The following is a 23,033-nucleotide window of genomic DNA, read 5'->3' as shown; positions in this document are numbered from 1 at the left end:
AAAATTTTCACACTTCCACGAACTTTTCCTGAAGTAACCTAAATTGTCATTATTATTAAGAACCTCGACGTGTTTCTAGTAAAAACGCTTACGAAAATGTTTTATATGAAAACATCCCTCCTAACTCCTATGGTTCTATTTGACAAAAGAAAAAAACTCCTACAGTGCAATGACCGTGATTTTGACAATCCATCCGTGTGATTAATCAAGTCCAACGGCCCATGATCTGTCAAACATTTTTTTACCTAGTAAGGAGTAAAACAGCTTGTAATACCTCATCACTTGGCTCCATTGTGTCTCAGAAGCACAGCGCCTTACTCATTCTGTCTCAGTCCTCTCTCTCTCTCTCTCTCTCTCTCTCTCTCTCTCTCTCTCTCCCCTCCCCTGACTCAAATTCTCTTTCATTCTCTTGGTTTATCGTTTTCTCGCCGTAGATCTCAAACTTCTCATTTCTCTCATTTTGTCGTCTCTCGCCGGCGGAGGGACGACGCTGATTCGATAGGGGCCGTCAGATGTGCCGACTTTAACTCGGGGCTCGTGATCCGATACACCGCCGGAGACTGAGTTTCGACGATGGGCCAGTGCTACGGCAAAACCATTCCCACCAACGAAAATGACCCCAACGGCACCAACGTAACTACAATCACTACCTCCGTCCACCAATCTCAAACGACGCCGTCGCAGCAGGCCGGGCAGAACGGGGCCCACAGCGTAAAGAACACGCCGGCCCGGTCGTCGAACCCTAGCCCATGGCCGAGCCCGTACCCGCAGGGCGTATCTTCCAGCCCTTTACCTGCAGGAGTGTCGCCGTCTCCGGCGAGGTCGTCGACTCCGGGGAGGTTTTTCCGGCGGAGGTTTGCGCCTCCGTCTCCGGCGAAGCATATAAAGGCGTCGCTAGCGAAGCGGTTCGGGAAGCCGAAGGCGAGTCCGATTCCGGAGGAGGGCGGGGCGGAGCCGGAGCCGGAGCAGTCGCTGGACAAGAGTTTCGGGTATGGGAAGAATTTTGGAGCTAAGTATGAGCTTGGGAAGGAGGTGGGGCGAGGGCATTTTGGTCATACTTGCTCTGGTAGGGGAAAGAAGGGTGAGCTCAAGGACCAGCCTCTGGCTGTTAAGATCATTTCGAAAGCCAAGGTACAATTGAGTTCTGATATGAATTCTGCATTCCCTTTAATTGCTTGTTTAGTGGTTGTTTTCGGAAATTCGATTGTGTTTATATAGAAAATGTAGTGTAGAGGGTACTAAAGTTAACACATTTATGTACAAGTTATGCGATTATCGCCATTTTGAAACCATTGTGGGAAATGTAGAGGGATTGGAATTCCATCTATTACTATTGGAGGATTCCTGTTTCTGGGTTTGTAAATTGGTGGTGGCGAGTAAATTTTGAATAGGGAAGAAAAAGAAGGGATGGGTGTGGATAGAGAAACCACATTGAGGGAAATTGTTAGAGTCAAGCAGAATTTATGAACTAGATACTGAATGTTATTAATTACTTAAGTAGAAAAGATTACGGTGGTTTAGTTCGCAGTATCCTACAATGACGAGGGATGTGTTGCATGAAAATGATGTGTTCAACTCAGGGATCGTTAAATCTTACGTTGCTTCTTGCACTGCGGCCATGTTGCTATGTCTGCACGGTGTAGCTGTACGTGTCCTCGTCTCTAGGTTGCATTATTGCATGATAATTGTGTTTCTGTAATGATTGTGTGATCATCTGAGTTCACAAAGGGGGTACACGACAAGTTTGTTGCAAACTGTTACTGGAGCTCTTGCTTCATGTATTTTAATTAATTTCTCTTGTAAAACACAAGTCAGAATTGTTAGAGTTTTTAAACGACTTGCCAAAGCTAGGTAACGGTGTAGGTCTGACATTTGTTATGAGTGTAAATTGTGTTACTTTTCAAATTGAATATTTGTGTCCAGAGCTAGATTTTTACCCTTTCTTCACATGTCAAATTTGGTTATCAATAACAGGACAGCATTATGATCGATTACGATGTCTTGTCGGAGGTTGTAATTTATAGCTGGAAATGAATCTGGTCTATGATCTGTGTGTGAGTGCATAGCAAGTATGATAACACCCGTGCTCCAATGATTTGGACACGTGCCATCCTTCCTCATATTCTGTTTCCTTTTCCCTTAGGTCTCAAATTTCTGTAGTTTTAAGTTGTAACGGTACGAGATATTATAAATATTGGCACCCATTTAAATGCATTATGTTTGTTTCTTACCAAATTCATATGGCAGATGACGACAGCAATATCGATTGAAGATGTTCGTAGAGAGGTGAAGATATTGAAAGCTCTATCTGGGCATAAGCATCTTGTAAAATTTTATGATGCATGTGAAGACGCCAATAATGTTTACATTGTCATGGAGTATGTATACCTTGTTTTCTATTCATCCTTTTTATTTGGAGGGTCAGTTGCATGCATGTTGTTGAATGAAGAAGTATATAAACTTTTCTGGTTGAGGCATCATATGCCATGTCTCCTACTCCTTTGGTATGACATCTGTGGATTTGTGTTCTCTTACCAGATTGTGTGAAGGGGGGGAACTTCTCGACAGAATTTTATCTAGGTAATTTCTTTGCCAGTATTGAAATGTTACTCATTTCATTCCAACGGTGTATTGTATGTTGACAAAGTCACCTTAACTGCAGAGGCGGAAGGTATGCAGAGGAAGATGCAAAACACATAGTCGTGCAAATTTTAAGTGTTGTTGCATTTTGTCATCTTCAAGGCGTTGTGCACCGCGACTTAAAGCCAGAGGTTTTGATTGTCAACCTATGTGTTTAAGTTAATCATGAGTTCTTATCTGATTCTACCTCCAAACACAGTGCTAAATATATTCTCTCTTTCTCTCATTCTTGCTTAACAGAATTTCCTTTTCGCTACTAGAAGTGAAGATGCTGATATGAAGCTTATTGACTTTGGTCTTTCTGACTTTATCAGACCAGGTATCTAATGATGATCATCCCTACTCTCTCAGTAGTTGAAGTTGATTTCTCTCCTTGACTCAATAAATACATTAGAGCTGCAGTTTCAAGTGCCGCTTGGTTTTAGTTATTGTTCTCCTTTTAAAACGGACAACATTCAATTTTCTTGACTATTTGATGTTTCAATTGAATGGAACACCCTGCAGTGAACCATATGATAAGTTTGATGATTTTTATCTACTCAAAGTTAAATTGGTTGAAATTTGAAGATTAATAATACACATATTTTTTGTATTTGTAATGGTGTATGAAATAAATTCTTTCTTAGAACTGTTTTGTTTTCTCCGCCATTTTTTGAATTTGTAAGAAACTTGTTGAATGTTTTCTACAAGTCCAATCTAATTCCGATAAATCTGTGGATACACTAGTATCAAGTCAAGTCTAATTTTGCGCAACCCGTCGCATCTAATCTAATCCCTCTTGAAAAGAACAAAAAAAGCATTTAGATGTTTATCATTTAAAATAAAATATTTGGTCATACAAACCGAAAAAAAAGAAACCATATACTATGAGAACTGTAGTGGAAAACATGAAGTCCTTTTTCAACTAACCAATTTCAATATTTAATGAGTTCCCCTCTTTTGACTGCTTGAGCCAATTCATACTTTGTTTATTTGTACTTATTAACATTATAGGAGGAAACTTTTTCCTCATTATTTATCCATGTATGCATTTATGTGCAGATGAAAGACTTAATGATATTGTTGGAAGTGCATACTATGTTGCGCCTGAAGTCCTCCATAGATCTTATAGCCTTGAGGGAGATATATGGAGCATTGGTGTTATCACCTATATCCTGCTATGTGGAAGCCGACCTTTCTGGGCACGAACCGAATCTGGAATTTTCCGTGCAGTGCTACGAGCTGATCCTAGTTTTGATGAGTTTCCCTGGCCTACTATGTCTCTAGAAGCCAAGGACTTTGTAAGAAGACTTTTGAACAAGGACTACAGAAAAAGAATGACTGCTGTCCAAGCCTTATGTAAGCAGATTTCTTTCTATTGCTGTCTAAAGTACTACCCAGGAGATAAAAAATTGGTGGACAGTTTTAGATGATATGCTTTGCTCTTAATCATGTTTGGGTGGTCTTTGTACTTCCCTTCCACAATCTAAATAAAATGTTGATATCAGGGGAGCGGGTGGGAGGTTTCCATTTGGTTGCTCCATCATATTTGAACTAAACATCCATCTATATTGTGTCATATGCTGAAATACCTTTGTTCATTCTTCTCAAAAAGTGTGGTTATAACTACAGATTGTTAGTTCGATACCAAATATTCATTTACAAGCAAGAGTGACTTTAAATTGAATACTATTTGAATTTGGCATTGTTATTTGGTAATGATGATAAGTGATCTTTTCCATTTGGTTTTCAAAGCTGATAATGACACTCATAATTGCAGCTCACCCATGGTTGCGAGATGACAGTCGTCCTCTTCCTTTGGATATATTGATACATAAATTAGTCAAATCATATCTCCATGCTACGCCATTTAAACGTGCAGCACTTAAGGTATTTTTACCATTTCCAAATATGGCTCTTTCTACCTTCACCCCATTTCGTTTTTCTGTATTAGAAATTTTTGATATCGCCTAATTATTCCTATTACACATAGCTTGGTCATGTCTGCTCTTAAATGTCAAAACTTCATCTCTTGGTCTTACTTGATGATTAATTTGGTATCGGAGTGATGTGTACCTTATCGTTTCTGATAATGCATAATGTATCTTAAACTCTTTCCTTTTCTGTTTGGATCTTGAAGAATGTATCTTCAACTGTGTAGTGTATCATTACCTTCACCCTATGGCATCCTTGAAAATGATGCTTATAAAATGTCAATATTGAGATGTCTTTGATTACATGGGAAGATATTTTTTTTATATAATCAATATCTACTTTTTAAGAAACTTAATTGGCAAGTGAACAGAAAAATTAACCTTTGTTTTGTTAATTAGTGTGGAAAGAAAATTATTAAATTTCCATTTAAGTTTCCACTTTTTGGTTCTATGGCTAATGGAAGTGAAAAGAAAAGGTAAAACCTTTAGCTTTTCTCTTGAACTCTTTCTACAAAGTAGGCAGAGTGATAGTTCATAGAGAGTAGAGACATTCTAATTACTTATCGTTTTCTCCGTTTAGCTAAATCCTAGTAATGTAGTGATCAATAATCTGCCATTTCTTTCACTTTTCATGAAGGCAGGTATAAATTGTTTTTGACTATACGTGCATATATTCTATATTAAAATCATGTTTTTGTTTTTTCATGGCATGATTGCAGTCTCTTTCCAAAGCTTTGACGGAGGATGAGTTGATATATCTAAGAGCCCAATTCATGCTTTTGGAACCAGATAATGATGAGCGTGTCTCTCTTCATAATTTCAAAATGGTTATTTACTACTCCCTACTTTTTCAAATTTGAGTTTCCAGGCAATATATATTTCGAAGAGGGGCTTATGCGGAGAAAATTACATTTTGCAGGCTCTACAAAGAAATTCAACTGATGCGATGAAGGAGTCAAGGGTTGTTGATATCCTAAATGCGGCAAGTGTTCTTTTAAATTCTGTTCTTGCTTCTGGATTGTTTTAGTTGAAGGGCTAGTTTGGGAAGTGCCCTTAAATGATTGAAAGCGCTTTTAGAGGAAATGTTTTTGGATTCCAAAAGCACTTGAAGTGCTTCCTGCAAGAAGCACCACTTATGTGCTTTTCCAGAATTAATTGCATTTTTACTAAAGATTGATTCTAAAAACATTTTCTCTAAAAGCACTTTCAGTCATTTAAGAGCACTTCTCAAACGAGCCAGAAGTTTGCTAGCATGTGTAGGCTATCTTATGCTATAATTTATCTGACATTTCATCCTTTTTTATGCCATGACATTTGAGGTCAGCAATTATCAGTTTCTCAATTCCCTGTTATAATTGATTTCAGATGGAACCGCTTGCTTATAGAACAATGGACTTCGAAGAATTTTGCGCAGCAGCAATCAGTACCCATCAATTGGAGGCCCTTGAAGGGTGGGAGCAGATAGCCTGTACTGCTTTTGAGCATTTTGAACGGGAGGGTAACCGAGTCATATCAATTGAAGAACTGGCAAGAGTATGTCCAATTATGCTCTTTTCGTTTTCACTGAAATCTTGTATTCTCTTTTACAGTCGATTTTTGCTGCATTTCCGATTTTAACTCAAAATGGCTTTACCTGTGAATGCAGGAATTAAATCTCGGCCCTTCTGCCTACTCTATCCTCCGAGATTGGATCAGAAGCGCAGACGGAAAGCTCAATTTCCTTGGGTATACAAAATTTTTGCATGGTGTGACGATCCGTAGCTCCAACACCAGACACCATTAGTATTATTCTTTTCTCCCTTTTACCCTATTTTTTTTTAGCTTTTTAACATATAGTTTCTTGTAAGATTCATGGGTTTTTCGGATGATTTGCGGGAATTTTAATTTCGCTTTCTTCGGGCGGGTGGGGATAAAGGAAAATGTGTATAAAAAAATGAACATGCTAGTGAATCCAGTTGGAAATTTCAAGCCAATTTTTTAAAAGTTAATGATTTTCTCTCTTCTCGTTCCCTATTTTTGCAGTTGATATTGTTTTTATTTATTTAGATATCTCGTGTGGTTGAGTTTTTGTTGCACATCATTGTTCTGGGGATTTTGTAGCCTCTTTCCCCTTTTTGGGCGTGCACTCTTATGGTCCCAGTAGTTTCGATCGATCAAGTTCGATGGATCACTAAATATATGAACCAGCATCCCTCTCTAAACAAGTGGGCATCTGATTATCTATCCTTCCAATAACTCTAATCAATTTAAATAAACAAATCAGGAAAGGGAAATGATTTTCAATTCAAAAGTCATAAGTAAACACGAGTGTACGGAAAAACAAAACTCTTGGATTATATTGTTGCTGCGTTCGATTATTTCGACGCCCGATGTTAACAAATTGATAGATTAGCAAACTAAATTCTTAATTAAATGGAAAAGTTGCTCCGAAGGAAACAGAAAAATACAATGTCAAATTAAGCATATTCATGAACAAAAGAGGGGGCTATGCCCTACATTTGTCCTATTGAGATTATATGATAAAAACGTTATAAGATCAATGAAGGAATTTGAGGTTCTATTATAACTATGACATTCAAAATTTTATATACGTTAGCGTGTCACAAAAAAAAAAAAATAAACAAGCGTACAAATAGAAAGGTAAATAGAAAAGTTTAAATTGTGATATTTATAGAAAATCATTTTCTTGGCTATCAAGAGAGTAGATGGTAGCGCGTATCAATCATAAACTAGTCGTATAACCAAGAAATAACTCAAGAAAAAAAAAAGATTTATTAAATTCCAACTGGCAAAGTAAACATGATGCTTGAGAAAAACCCTAACGGATACCAACGACAAAGGGAAAATTACAAGTACCTATTTATTTTGAATCATTTAATTACTCTAAATCTAACTAGCTAAATCTTAAGATTAAACTAGACATGGATACTAAGCTTTTGGGGGTGCCGGTGAAGCTTTGCTGGAACAATGGTTCTTTAACATAACTTGGTAGAAATAGTTGTTGAACTTGTAGAAAACATAGTTGGTGCAATCGTCGTCCATTTCTACGACGGCCTTGCAGCAATCTTCTTGAATGGCAACTTTGCGAGTCCAGTAAGATACGCGAATCTCATTGTAACAAGTTGCAGAAGCAGTGTGGTAAGCTCCAAGGCACTTTACAAGCTTAGGATCAGGGTTCCACTACAATGATCGTACTTTGGGGATGCTGGTGTTTTGGGTGCTGGAGGAGCTGTGGAATCGGAAGTAGCCATACATTGTGTCAATGCTAAGCAAAATAGAACAAAAAACACAGCAACTCCTCTCTTCATCATCTCTGCAACTTAAAATCTCAAGTTTGAAATATAAGTGATCGAGTAAGTGATTTGGTCGAGTGAAAGATGTGAATGAGTGATTGTGAAATGTATGGAAGTATATATAGGCATGCATATAGAAGAGTTCAAATTTAAGTTAGATAATCACTCAGAGTTAGATGAGAATGATTTGGTTTTATCTAAATTAGTTGAGCGAAGATTAGTATAAAAGTAAATAAAACCCATCATGTATAGGTGATTACAAACTCTAGTTTAACTATAGGATATTCTTTGTTAGAGATTATTATCAATTCTCATACAAAAATTATATATCCATATGGTCCAATATCTTAGTCGATAAGGTGTTGATTTCTACCCTTGCGTCCAGTTTCTAAACTCTCCCTACACTATTGTAATTCTTTTCTAGTTGACAGTAAGTATCAATTAAAAGAGAATTACATAAAAAAGAATCATCTAATAGTTCGTATTAGTTCACTCTTCCAATTACAACACACGACTATATACTCGCATATTATATAGCATGCTGTAATTCACCAAATGACCAAGAAATGGATAATCACTCATGGATTCTTCCAAGGGGTTTCTCCATTTTAATCCTTGATAAAGATTGAAATTCAATTAAAACCTTATGTTAGATTATATATTCATTATAGTCCTTTGACTAAATTTCCATGTCAGCATAATATTAAAATTCATATTTTCTTGTTTTTAAATATTTAATGCGTTTTTTTGTTCCTATAATGCTCCTATTAAATATTTGATTTTAATTTGCTCCATATTTTTTGGCATTGATTATTGTTTAACTTTCTAAAACGATAAACACAATTCAAAGAAAATATTAGTGATACGTTATAAGAATTAACAAATGCTTAATTCAAATTATTCATCATCACCATTCAAAGCATAGAGGAAATAAAAATAGGCAAATCATATATTATACATAATCGAATGCACTAAAACCATGTCCTAATGTGCTTAAATCATAAAACCTAGTTGAATGCACATAAATCATAGTATCAAGTCGAATGCACCTAAACCATGATACCTATCACAATGCACCTAAATCACAGTATCTAGTCAAATGCACCTAAATATGTAATCATAGTATCTATTTGAATGCACCTAAATCATAGTACCTACATGAATGCACCTAAATCATAGTACCTATATGAATGCACCTAAATCATTTAGGTCCAATCCATTCGGTACGGTCGGTTACGTACTATATAGTGTATGTCCGATTAATTTGGTACGGTCAATTAGGTTGTGATTTCACATTCTATTTTCTCTATTTGTATTTTTTTTTTCATTTATCTCTGGATTCACCATCAATTTGGCATCTAAAAGCCCTTTTTACTTCTTTCTTCCGAATACAATGAGATTTTTGGTTTCTAAGTTTTCTGGCTTTTTTTGTTTGATCATGATTTTTTAGTTTTCTGGGTTCCTTGATTGGAATAACACATGGAGGTTTATGGTAATGTTATTGTTATAACGAACATGTTAATTATGGATCTAGTTAATTAAGCATTCTTGCAAAATTAATTATATATTTGTTTTTCTAATTGGTTTTAAGAGAGTAATAAGGGTAAATAGGGAAACTAAAAATGCAATAAATTTATAAAAAAACAATGATTAAATGTGACATGGAATACTATAATCTGACATGGAGGACTATTTTTAGTTTTTAATCTTACATAAGGTATTATTGAAAAAGCAATCTTATTTAGGGATTGAAATGAAATTTCTTTTTCTTCCAATTACAATACACGACTACATATATACTCGCATATTATATAGCATGCTTTAATTCACCAAATGACCAAGAAATGGATAATCACTCATGGATTCTTCCAATTACAATACACGACTATATACTTGCATATTATATAGCATGCTTTAATTCACCAAATAACCAAGAAATGGATAATCACTCATGGATTCTTGAACTTGATATCAAGGGTTAAGATTAAAACAAAAAAGAAAAAAAAATTTATTCTTCATTCCTCTTGATATAAAAAAATAAGTGATCATAAATTCTACATCACCAGGTGACCAAGAGAACATGACTCTTTATCCAAATTTGTTGAGTGAAGTCTGAAGGTTAGCATGAGATTCATTATCTTTTAGGAAATAAAAAGTAGGAAATTCATCATCCATAGTTGAAATCAAACTCTAGTTTAAAAATAGGATTCTTGTTAGAGATAATTATCAATTCTATGAACTTTTTCCACATTTTATGCGTCAATTGTATGTTGTCATTTATCACTTCTCAAACAAAAAGGGTATATATCACTTAATATTACGGTGTAGTAGTATTTCTGAAAGGTATTAGGTTCGATTCTAGCCAAAGGAAAATTTGAACCACATTATTGCTAGCCCATTGTGAGGCTTAGCTCACTCCCCCATCCCCGTTAGGGTAGATATTATCGTTTGTTAAAAAAAAAAAAAAACTGTATGTATGAGCTATCAATTGTCAAGAAAAAAAACAAATATTAGAGTTGAATAATTAACACACATAGCGTGTAGTAGTGCACAATGGGAGGATGAATTAAATTAGCAATAATGATTTTTATCCAAAAATTATGAGATAATTAATTGACAAGCATTATAATTCCAATATAATTGCAGTTAGTTTGGTGTTATATCCACTTCATAAGTAATCTGAACTGTAGAAGATAAATTTAGATATATGTTTAATTCAAAAGGGTTCCTTAGAAATCTAGTATTTCACGATTTTGAAAGCTTGAAGAGACGACTCAAAGTCCACAAACATCTTCAACATTACTTCACATGAAGGAGGTAGATTTAGGCCTAGCCTAGTTGGCTAGAATATGGTATTTCCTTTGTATACACTTAACTTTGAATCTCTTTTCCTTTGATTTTAATTAGATTAAAAACCTGGAATGACCCTCCCCCTTTGAATACGGGTAAGGCCAGATCCTCGAGTTTGAAGTAGGCCAAACTTCATTGTTGAGGTTTCAGCAATAACCACATCAGCATGACTGATATATATATATATATATATATATATATATATGTGTGTGTGTGTGTGTGTGTGTGTGTGTGTGTGTGTGTGTAACACCCCCACGAACTCAAAGCCTGGAACCTCAACTGCATGCTAACTCTGTGCCTTTCATGAACTTCCAAGATATATAAAAATGGCGCTAATTAATCAAAAATGGCAGTAAGACCTGGTAATTAACAACGATCTGAAAAAGGTCCCAAATTAGTTTCTGTTTGGCACCTCTATTGAACGACACACCAACTGAAAAACTTGAACAACATAAACGTGGATGCTATGAACCCACCGAACTCTCTCTCTCTCTCTCTCTCTCTCTCTCTCTCTCTCTCTCTCTCTCTCTCTCCTTGTGTATCGGTAGTCTTTCTCCAAGACCATGACGGACCCAATTAATGCGGTCCAAACAAAAAAAAAAAAACAGATACAATAACTGGAAGTTTGCAAACAAAAATAGAAGAAAAAGAAAAACGGAAGTGATATATAACGCAAACGATTCCAAAGAGTATTCACTTTCAGTGATGTGATGAGCACAGGGAGAATGCTCCACACTCATGTTAAATTTATGGCCCATCACTACTGGTTCCAATTTTCCGGAGTTTTGGCATCTTTAGTCATACATATAATATCTCCTGTAAATAACTTTTTATTTTGTTTTATTTTTTAACAAACGATAGTATTAGTAGGTTAAATAATTAATGTTAAAAAAAAAAGAATCGGTAAAAATCAAACTCGCACCAAAATGTATATAAATAATTATTGCTTTTCGCCAAAGTGTTGGTAGCTCCTTATGCAGTATTACTTTGTTCATTCAATAATATCAATTGTATAAGTTTCAAATCAATACGTTATTACCAAGTGATCGAAAAAGAAAAGATTTGGGAAAAGGACAATTTTATTTAAACTTATATAATCTCTCTCTACACCCAACTTAAATTGTAAATGTAAAATGTCTTTATTATCTTATTGTATAATTACAATAAAGTACAAGATGTTATAAACTTCTAGTTTAACTGTGATTGTGTAAATCCTAGACACTACTACAATATTAGGTTTAGGTGGCGGATGATGGTGGCGGATATTAGGAAAATCCTGTCGGATAAATTATATCCGACACATCATTTAATTAGTGGCGGATATTAGAAAAATCATGTCGGTTATATCCGACATAAATTCCTGGCGGATATTTAGTGGCGGATATCAAATAAATCCTGTCGGTTATAACCAACAGTATTTTTGAATCGTTTTTTTAAATATTTTTGACATATTCTGGCGGTTTTTAAGTTAATGGTGGCAGTTATAACCGACAGAAATTGACTATTTTATTATTTTACTTTCAGGCGGTTATTATTTTAGTATTCTGGCGGTTATAACAGACAGAAATGAAAATTTTATTATTTTAGAATGTTATATTGATTAAAAATAAATAAATAGGCACATATTAATTTTTTTTTTTCACTCATGACCCTAAAGTCTAATGAACCCAATTCACACGAGCCATAAATTTTCTGAGAGAATAATAACAACAGACGACAATTCGAACCTCTATTATTTTTGTAATAAGGATTATGCTCCCTCACAAGCAAGCAACAAGATACAAAGAGATTCAAACAAATTCTTTTAATGCGTCACAAAGCACATTGTTTGGCACATAAACACACATGAACATTTGGTATACTCTATCATGTCTGATTTTATTATTTTAAAATGTTATATTGATTAAAAATAAATAAATAAACACATGTTTTAAATATTTTTTTTCACTCATGGCCCGGTTAGATATAACCGACACAAACAAAGCAAAATTTTGGACGGCCGCCATAATAATTTTTTTTTTTTTTTTTTTTTGCGATTTTTTACACATGCTCTCTCGGAGTATATACAAACATATTTGACGGTTGGATCGTTGAAACTAGTTTCGTAGAATGCATATCAAATTGATAAATTTAACAAACACTTAAAGAGTGAATGTTATACTTCCATTAAGTATAAAATAAGATTTATCCACTAGTGTAAATATTTTAAATTGAAGATTGAATTCATTCATTGCATTCTTATAGGATCGACGAGTGTAGCAGCAAAAAATCATCAAAATCGGAGCTAAAATAACCGTTAAATTGTGATTTTTCGTTTATAACCATCGAAAACTTTTGTTCCGTTACCTAATATCTGAATGTTTGTTTTTTGCAATTTTTTACATATCCGATCTTGGAGCGTGTACAAACAAGTTTGACGGTTGGATCATTGAAAAACATTTCGTAGAATGTGTATCGCATCAAAATGGTAGATTAAACCAACACTTAGAGTTAATGCTATACTTCCCCATCAAGTATAAAATAAGATTTTGTGGTATTCACTAGTGTAAATATTTTAAATTGAAGATCGAATTCATTCAATGCATTCTTATAGGGTTGAGGAGTGTAGCGGTAAAAAATCATCAAAATCGGAACTAAAATAACCGTTAAATTGTGATTTTTCATTTATAACCGTCGAAAACTTTTGTTTTGTTACCTAATATTTGAATGTTTGTTTTTTGTGATTTTTACGTATGTGATCTTGGAGTGTGTACAAATAAGTTTGACGGTTAGATCATTGAAAAAAGTTTCGTAGAATGTGTATCGCGTCAAAACGCTAGATAAATAAACATTTAAAAGTTAATGGTATACTTCCATTAAGTATAAAATAAGATTTTGTGGTATCCATTATTGTAAATATTTTAAATTGAAGATCAAATTTATTCATTGGATTCTTATAGGCTCGTGGAGTGTAGCTGTAAAAAATGATTAAAATCGGAGCTAAAATAATTGTTAAATTGTGATTTTTCGTTTATAACCGTTGAAAACTTTTGTTCCGTTACGTAATCTTTGAATATTTGTTTTTAACAATTTTTTACATATGCAATCTCGGAGTGTGTACAAATAAGTTTGATGGTTGGATCGTTGAAAAAAATTTTGTAGAATGCATATTGCGTCAAAACAGTAGATTAAACAAACACTTAGAGATAATATTATACTTCCATTAAGTATAAAATAAGATTTTGTGGTATCCACTAGTGTAAATATTTTAAATTCAAGATTGAATTCATTCATTCCATTCTTATAGGGCCGATGTAACATCCCGTCCCAAATTTCATTTTAACGTACGTGTGAATTTACGATTTTACCCCCTAGTTCGTTTTTATCACATTAGTATTGTGTTGTGTGGGTTGTGGGACCACACACACTCATACACTCTCTTTTCTCCCGGGATTCCCTCCCTCATTCCCTCACTTTCTGTCACTCTCTCTCTCTCTCTCTCTCCCCGAGTTCCTCTCTTCTTCTTCTTCTTCTACACACGGACAACACACACATATACCCAATACTTCACCAATCAAGAAACCAAGACCACCATCGTGTTCGTGGAGCTGAGAGGAGTTCAGAGGTGCCATTTTCAGGTAAGGATATAGTTGTTTTCACGTCGATATCACCATGGCCGATTTGAACACTGTTCATGCAAACCTAAACTAGTGTGTTTTTGGAATTTCTAAGCTTGTAGATGTGTTTGTGAGGTCCCAAGGAGCCTCGGAGTGGTTCGTTGGGTGAATTTGGACGTCACGATCGTTGGATGCAAAGTTGGCCGAACTTTGGTCGTTGTTGCAGGTATGATCTAGTGAGTTTTAGCTTGTAAAAGTGGTCTAACGTTGTTCTACTAGTCCTAAGCTTCATTTTGGTATAAAGATCGTGAAAAATGGTTGAAAAACGAAGGAGAAAACTAAGTTAGAAATTTTCCCAGTTTTCCAGCGCCGTCGCCGGCGCCGGCGTCTCGCCGGAGAAGAAAGGGGAATATTCCGTTAAGTTTAACGGAATATTCCTAACGGAAGTTAACGGTAACAGTTAGGTTTAACGGAATATTCCGTCAGTTTAACGGAATATTCCTGACGGCGTCAGTTGACACCGTCAGTGTGTAGTGCACGTGGCCGCGCGTGGGGGCGCGTAGGTCCGTGCCTAGGACGGCGCGTGGGGGCGCGTGCGTGGTCCAAAATTTTTTCTAAAAATATGGGTGTGATCCTGAGGTTGTGTAGAGCACGTTGGTATATTCATTTGTCCAATTTGAGCAATGTATGAGAAGTTATTACGAGAAGTTGCTTAGGTGCTTTTAAATTAATGTTTTCGTAACTTTGTCGCGTTTAGGTGATTCGTTTTCCGAGGACGAGCATACACACTCGAGGCAGGGGGGCTACGACCCTTCTAATTATCTGTGAGTGGGCTTTTGTTTTCCGTATATACCTATATATATATTAATTCCCAGAAATTAAATAGAAAAGAGTAATTGTTTTATGCCATACATTTTATTATTAATACTTATGCATCATCACATGCATTAGTAGCGGCATACAATTATATATGTGTATTGGTGCTGTGGACGCACAGGTAAGTGCCAGGTAAGTGGTATTCATGTTTGTATGCAATAGTAGTTTGAGATGTTTAGAGAGCTCATAATCTGCACCCCCGGTGTTAGTGCTCTCGCCCAGAGTAAGGGGCATAGCCTTCACGTGTATGTTCACCCGCACCGCATGCTCGCCTTGGATCCAAGTTAGGTGCAAGCCTGTCGTACAGACCACATTAGGTGGCTCCGACTTGTAGGTGACCCGCGATTTATTGCCCAGCTTCACGTGATCGTAGCACTAGAGCATACATATATATATTACACCAGCCTGTCGTACAGACCACGTTAGGTGGTTCCGACTCGTGTGCAGATTCAGATGTTGAGTTGAGATTGGAGCTCTATATGCAGCGGTACATGTCACGTTAGGTGACTCCTGGCTGCCAGATTACATGTTATTGATGTGAATTACGCTTGAGCATTTACATTTGATTATGAGATTCTGTTGTGGCATATTGTGAGCATGAATGGCATATCATGGAGCATGATTGACATATCTATACATACGTATATATGTTCATTTTCTGGGAAGTATACAGGTTTTACGGCGAGGGGTTAGAATGTATTTTGTTAAAGAGTTTTCAAAGAGCTTTGTTTTTGCCCACTCACGCTTTTGTTTTTGCGCCCCTCCAGGTTCTAGTGGTCTAGAAGGTTCGGTGGTTTTTCCCAGAGGGCGTCCCGGCATTTCTGACAGACATTCACCATTGTAGGGTCACCTTCAGGTGTATATATGTCGCACTTTCCTTTTTGACTGCTGTAGACTTGCTCTGAAATTGTGTCTCACATACACTAGTACTTTGTTTGCTAGTAGGTTTTTAGTTATTCGTACTTTTATATTACCTTCTCATTAGCTTCCGCACGCGCACATGGCTACGTCACCTTCGTGTGACGGCCAGCACGCCCTGATCTCGGTCGGGGTGTGTCAGCTTGGTATCAGAGCCTAGGTTTTGGCAGTCCTGTGTCTTTGTGAGTATTCTAATAGTTGGTGTCTTCTGTCAGAATCATGCCGCCTCGTCGGGAACCACGTCGCTCAGATGAGCCTAGTTTCCCTGATCTTACTCAGTTGGGGGAGGTGATTGCTACAGCCCTTCAAACAGTGATGCGCCCTCCCCAGAGGACTCCTCTGGAAACTATGTATAACCTGAAGTTGGATAAGTTTAAAGGTAGTGAGGGTCATGAAGGCGCAGAGCGTTGGTTGGAACACATAGAGAAGACTTTCCGTGTGTTGCATAACCAGGGGAACCTTCCTATGGAAAGGTGGGTTGAGACAACCTCTTGGTTTCTGGAGATGGAGTCTGCAGCTTGGTGGGAACAAGAACTTCGTAGGTTGACTCCAGCTCAGAGGACCGATTGAAATGTTTTCAAGGATGTGTTTCAGAGGAGATTTGTACCCCCTGAGTATATTGATCGTAAGAAACAGGAATTCACTGAGTTGAAACAGCGAAAGATGACGGCTAACGAGTATTATCGTAAGTTCACTGATTTGTCTTATTACTATCCTGATGTCGCTGGTAATCCGGCGGAGATGCTTCGTCGTTTTCGCTTGGGCACTAAGAAGAGATGGCGTTCTATGGAAACTAATACTCACTGTGAGTCCTACCAGGAGTTCTATGAGATACTGTTGAGGATAGAGGACTCTGAGAATATGTCGAGTGACAGTGATGAAAAGAAAGATGACAAAGGGAAAAGTCAAGTGTCGCTTGGGCCTCGCCAAACTCAGAACTTTAAAAGGGGTAGTGCCAGTTCGAGTTCGTCTAGTGGTGGTTTCAGTGCCTCTGGACAAGGACGAGGAGGTAGGTTTTATGGAGGTGCTCGAGGCCAGAGACAAGGTGATGGTGGCCGAAACCGAGTTCCATTTTGCCGTAGGTGTAATAACCGACATTTCGGCGATTGCAGACATGGCAGCGGTGGTTGTTTCAAGTGTGGGCAGATGGGACATATAGCTGTGAATTGTCCCCAGGGTCAGCAGCAGTAGCCGCAGCAGACCTTTATGCCGCCACCTGCACCGATTCGGCAAATCCAGGGTCCGAGTAATTATGGTCAAGCAGGTAGAGGTGGTGCCTATCACTATCAGGGTGATGCTGTTCCCTATGCTCCGGGACCGTATCAGTACCCCCAGGACCCGTATTCACAAGGTGGTTATCCCCCGTATCCCAGCAACTACATGCCGTATCCTCCAGCTCCAACGGGTGGTTCTCAGTGGTACCAAGGAGGACAGTATCAACAGGGTGAGATTGCCACTAGTAGTGCAGGGTCTTCGAGACAGATGGGTCAGCCCAGTCAGGGGCGTGGAGCTCAAGGTCGCGGTGTTCAAGCGAACAGAGGTCGCGGCGGACGACAGCAGGGCCAGGGGCGTATTCACAATATTTCCCTGCAGGATGCTCAGAACAACCCGGACTTGATTATGGGTACGTTAAACATTCTTGGTTATTTTGCTAGAGTCTTAATTGATTGTGGAGCTACACATTCCGTTATTTCTCATACATTTGCTCAAGTAACGCAACCTCGCCCCACACCTCTAGGGTACGATTTAGAGTTCGCTATGCCTAGAGGAGAGAGATGTGTTGTAGATTATATGTACCCAGGATGTCCAGTGATAGTAGAGGGTGTTGTTATGCCCGTTGATCTTATCCCGTTAGATATTGTCGATTTTGATGTGATTTTGGGCACAGATTGGTTGCACTTCTATCGTGCCAACATTGATTGTTACGGGAAAGTAGTTACGTTTCACCGTCCTGGATTACCTGAGGTTACTTTTGTGGGTGAGCAGAGTAGAGTAAGACACGGCGTTATTTCAGCTTTGCGAGCGAAGAAGTTGTTGTCTAAAGGTTGTCAGGGGTATCTAGCGCATGTGGTACTAGAGGAGACCGTTCCTAGCAGAATTGAGGATGTGAGAGTGGTTAGACACTTCCCTGATGTTTTTCCTGAGGATTTACCTGGTTTACCCCCAGATCGAGATGTGGAGTTCAATGTTGAGTTGCTTCCAGGTACTAATCCTATTTCATTAACTCCTTATCGTATGGCTCCCGCTGAATTAAGGGAATTGAAAGTGCAGTTACAGGAATTAGTGGATAAGGGATTCATTCAGCCTAGTACTTCACCTTGGGGCGCTCCAGTGTTGTTTGTGAGGAAGAAAGATGGGACTTTGCGGCTATGTATCGACTACAGGCAATTGAATCGGGTGACGATTAAAAACCGTTATCCATTGCCTCGTATCGATGATTTGTTTGATCAGCTGAGAGGTGCTTGTGTATTTTCTAAGATAGACTTGAGGTCTGGGTACTATCAGCTGAAGATTAGTAAGGATGATGTTCCTAAGACGGCGTTCAGGACTCGTTACGGTCATTACGAGTTTCTGGTTATGCCATTTGGGTTGACGAATGCACCAGCAGCTTTTATGGATTTGATGAACCGGGTATTCCAGCCTTACCTGGATAGATTTGTCATTGTCTTCATTGACGATATTCTGGTGTATTCTAAGTTCAAAGCGGAGCATCTTCGACATCTTACTTTGGTGTTGAAGAGGTTGAGAGAACACCAATTGTATGCTAAGTTTAGCAAGTGCCAGTTCTGGTTAGATCAAGTCGCGTTTTTGGGGCACATCATTTCTGCTCAAGGTATTCTTGTTGATCCTCAGAAGGTTGCAGCTGTGGAGAGTTGGGAACAACCACGAACCGTCACTGAGGTGAGAAGTTTCATTGGTTTGGCGGGATATTATCGGAGATTTGTTAAGGATTTTTCGGTAATTGCCTTGCCACTGACGAGGTTAATAAGGAAAGACGTTAAGTTTGAGTGGAATGATAAGTGTGAGCAGAGTTTCCAGCAGTTGAAGCATTGTCTTACTAATGCACCTGTTTTGGCACTCCCGGACGATAATGGTGATTTCGAGGTTTATAGCGATGCTTCCTTGAATAGTCTGGGATGTGTATTGATGCAGCATGGTAGGGTGATTGCTTATGCTTCGCGGCAGTTGAAAACCCATAAGATGAATTACCCTACACATGATTTGGAGTTGGCTGCTATTATCTTTGCGTTGAAGTTGTGGAGACATTACCTTTACGGAGAGAAATGTAGGATCTTCACAGATCACAAGAGTCTTCAGTATCTCTTCACCCAGAAGGAACTTAATCTTCGTCAACGGAGGTGGTTGGAGTTGCTCAGCGATTACGATTGCACGATTGATTATCACCCTGGTCGTGCGAACGTAGTAGCCGACGCACTTAGCAGGAAGTCACATGGCCGTATCAATGCGTTGTACGCTAGTCGTATTCCTCTTTTGGTGGACTTGCGTGCTACGGGAGTAAGGTTAGAAGCAGAAGATCGAGAAGTGGCATTACTTGCTAATTTTCAAGTTAGGCCAATCTTGGTTGATCGGGTGCTTGAAGCTCAGATAGCTGATGAACAGATTCAAGAACTAATTCGAGCTCGAGATCAAGGAAGGAGGCGAGATCTCAGAGTTCGTGATTCTGATGGCATGTTGATGTTAGAGGGTAGAATGTTCGTGCCTAGTAATGTGGAGTTGAAGAAGGAAATTCTCGATGAAGCACATATCTCGGCTTATGCCATGCACCCAGGGGCAACTAAAATGTATCATACCATTCGACCATTTTACTATTGGCCGGGTATAAAAAGAGAGATAGCTGAGTATGTGAGCAGTTGTGCTGTTTGTCAGCAGGTTAAAGCAGAAAGAAAGAAGCCGTTTGGATTGTTGCAGCCGCTTCCCGTTCCAGAGTGGAAATGGGAAAATATCACTATGGATTTTGTGTACAAGTTGCCGCGTACACATAATGGCTTTGATGGCATTTGGGTGATCGTTGATCGGCTCACTAAGTCGGCACATTTCATTCCAGTAAGAGAGAAGTACTCTTTGAGCCGGTTAGCAGAGTTGTTTATTTCGAAGGTTGTGAAGTACCATGGTGTCCCTGTAAGTATTGTCTCGGATCGTGATCCACGATTCACATCGAAGTTTTGGGTAGCTTTTCAGGAAGCTTTGGGTACGAGACTACTTTACAGTACGACATATCATCCACAGACGGACGGACAGTCCGAGAGAACTATTCAAACCTTGGAAGATATGCTGCGAGCATCGGTGTTACAGTTCAGTGATGCTTGGCACCAGCGGTTAGATTTGATGGAATTTGCTTACAACAACAGTTTCCATTCGAGCATTGGCATGGCGCCATTTGAAGCCTTGTATGGTAGATCTTGTCGCACTCCGTTATGTTGGTCAGAGGTTGGCGAAAGAGTCTTAGTAGGCCCGGAGATTGTTGAGGAGACTACTCAAAATGTTCAGGTAATTAGGTCTAACCTGAAAGCAGCTCAGGACAGACAGAAAAGTTTAGCAGATCGGCATGCTACGGACAGAACGTATGAGGTCGGAGATTGGGTATTTTTGAAGCTTTCACCGTGGAGAGGTGTTGTGCGGTTTGGAAAGAAAGGGAAGTTGAGTCCCAGGTATATCGGACCGTACATAGTCACAGAAAGAGTTGGTGAGGTAGCTTACAGGTTGGAGTTGCCTCCGGAGTTGGCTAAAGTGCATAACGTTTTTCACGTGTCTATGCTCCGACATTACGTTGCTGATCCATTGCATGTGATACCTCCTCAACCGTTAGAGATAAATCCAGATTTGACGTACGACGAGGAATCGTTAACGATCTTAGATTGGAAAGAAAAGGTTCTGAGGAACAAGACGGTGAATTTGGTGAAAGTTTTGTGGAGGAATCACTCGGTTGAAGAAGCGACATGGGAGACAGAAGAACGAATGAGGGATTTGTATCCTAGATTGTTTTTCGATCCCTAGGGGTTATATGAGGTTGTTTTGAATTTCAGGACGAAATTCTATTAAGGAGGGTAGGTTGTAACATCCCGTCCCAAATTTCATTTTAACGTACGTGTGAATTTACGATTTTACCCCCTAGTTCGTTTTTATCACATTAGTATTGTGTTGTGTGGGTTGTGGGACCACACACACTCATACACTCTCTTTTCTCCCGGGATTCCCTCCCTCATTCCCTCACTTTCTGTCACTCTCTCTCTCTCTCTCTCCCCGAGTTCTCCTCTTCTTCTTCTTCTTCTACACACGGACAACACACACATATACCCAATACTTCACCAATCAAGAAACCAAGACCACCATCGTGTTCGTGGAGCTGAGAGGAGTTCAGAGGTGCCATTTTCAGGTAAGGATATAGTTGTTTTCACGTCGATATCACCATGGCCGATTTGAACACTGTTCATGCAAACCTAAACTAGTGTGTTTTTGGAATTTCTAAGCTTGTAGATGTGTTTGTGAGGTCCCAAGGAGCCTCAGAGTGGTTCGTTGGGTGAATTTGGACGTCACGATCGTTGGATGCAAAGTTGGCCGAACTTTGGTCGTTGTTGCAGGTATGATCTAGTGAGTTTTAGCTTGTAAAAGTGGTCTAACGTTGTTCTACTAGTCCTAAGCTTCATTTTGGTATAAAGATCGTGAAAAATGGTTGAAAAACGAAGGAGAAAACTAAGTTAGAAATTTTCCCAGTTTTCGGGCGCCGTCGCCGGCGCCGGCGTCTCGCCGGAGAAGAAAGGGGAATATTCCGTTAAGTTTAACGGAATATTCCTAACGGCAGTTAACGGTAACAGTTAGGTTTAACGGAATATTCCGTCAGTTTAACGGAATATTCCTGACGGCGTCAGTTGACACCGTCGGTGTGCAGTGCACGTGGCCGCGCGTGGGGGGCGCGTAGGTCCGTACCTAGGACGGCGCGTGGGGGCGCGTGCGTGGTCCAAAAATTTTTCTAAAAATATGGGTGTGATCCTGAGGTTGTGTAGAGCACGTTGGTATATTCATTTGTCCAATTTGAGCAATGTATGAGAAGTTATTACGAGAAGTTGCTTAGGTGCTTTTAAATTAATGTTTTCGTAACTTTGTCGCGTTTAGGTGATTCGTTTTCCGAGGACGAGCGTACACACTCGAGGCAGGGGGGCTACGACCCTTCTAATTATCTGTGAGTGGGCTTTTGTTTTCCGTATATACCTATATACATATTAATTCCCAGAAATTAAATAGAAAAGAGTAATTGTTTTATGCCATACATTTTATTATTAATACTTATGCATCATCACATGCATTAGTAGCGGCATACAATTATATATGTGTATTGGTGCTGTGGACGCACAGGTAAGTGCCAGGTAAGTGGTATTCATCTTTGTATGCAATAGTAGTTTGAGATGTTTAGAGAGCTCATAATCTGCACCCCCGGTGTTAGTGCTCTCGCCCAGAGTGAGGGGCATAGCCTTCACGTGTATGTTCACCCGCACCGCATGCTCGCCTTGGATCCAAGTTAGGTGCAAGCCTGTCGTACAGACCACATTAGGTGGCTCCGACTTGTAGGTGACCCGCGATTTATCGCCCAGCTTCACGTGATCGTAGCACTAGAGCATACATATATATATATATATTACACCAGCCTGTCGTACAGACCACGTTAGGTGGTTCCGACTCGTGTGCAGATTCAGATGTTGAGTTGAGATTGGAGCTCTATATGCAGCGGTACATGTCACGTTAGGTGACTCCCGGCTGCCAGATTACATGTTATTGATGTGAATTACGCTTGAGCATTTACATTTGATTACGAGATTCTGTTGTGGCATATTGTGAGCATGAATGGCATATCATGGAGCATGATTGACATATCTATACATACGTATATATGTTCATTTTCTGGGAAGTATACAGGTTTTACGGCGAGGGGT

At 38.8% G+C, this 23,033-nt stretch overlaps 1 protein-coding gene across 1 annotated transcript; it reads left to right on the top strand.

Annotated features, from left to right (window-relative positions):
• Nucleotides 1-277: 277 nt before the first annotated feature.
• LOC137734032 (CDPK-related kinase 3) lies at nucleotides 278-6,552 on the top strand. Its single transcript, XM_068473277.2, has 11 exons — nucleotides 278-1,131; nucleotides 2,248-2,378; nucleotides 2,539-2,580; nucleotides 2,663-2,771; nucleotides 2,881-2,959; nucleotides 3,682-3,978; nucleotides 4,400-4,509; nucleotides 5,273-5,380; nucleotides 5,473-5,535; nucleotides 5,919-6,086; nucleotides 6,199-6,552. The coding sequence occupies exons 1-11, from the start codon at nucleotides 574-576 to the stop codon at nucleotides 6,334-6,336; spliced, it is 1,803 nt and encodes a 600-aa protein (XP_068329378.1). The 5' UTR covers nucleotides 278-573; the 3' UTR covers nucleotides 6,337-6,552.
• The last annotated feature ends 16,481 nt before the right edge of the window (nucleotides 6,553-23,033 follow it).

This window comes from Pyrus communis, chromosome 7 (assembly GCF_041283825.1).
Source record: "Pyrus communis isolate YQ-2024b chromosome 7, ASM4128382v1, whole genome shotgun sequence".
NCBI classification, from domain to species: domain Eukaryota; kingdom Viridiplantae; phylum Streptophyta; class Magnoliopsida; order Rosales; family Rosaceae; genus Pyrus; species Pyrus communis.
This window is presented reverse-complemented; position numbering and strand designations above follow the sequence as displayed.

Coding starts and splice junctions, on each gene's coding strand:
- LOC137734032 (XM_068473277.2), top strand. CDS start 574: ATGGGCCAGTGCTACGGCAAAACCATTCCCACCAACGAAAATGACCCC. Junction 2,379..2,538: donor AATGTTTACATTGTCATGGA/GTATGTATACCT, acceptor TTCTCTTACCAG/ATTGTGTGAAGGGGGGGAAC. Junction 5,536..5,918: donor TTGTTGATATCCTAAATGCG/GCAAGTGTTCTT, acceptor AATTGATTTCAG/ATGGAACCGCTTGCTTATAG.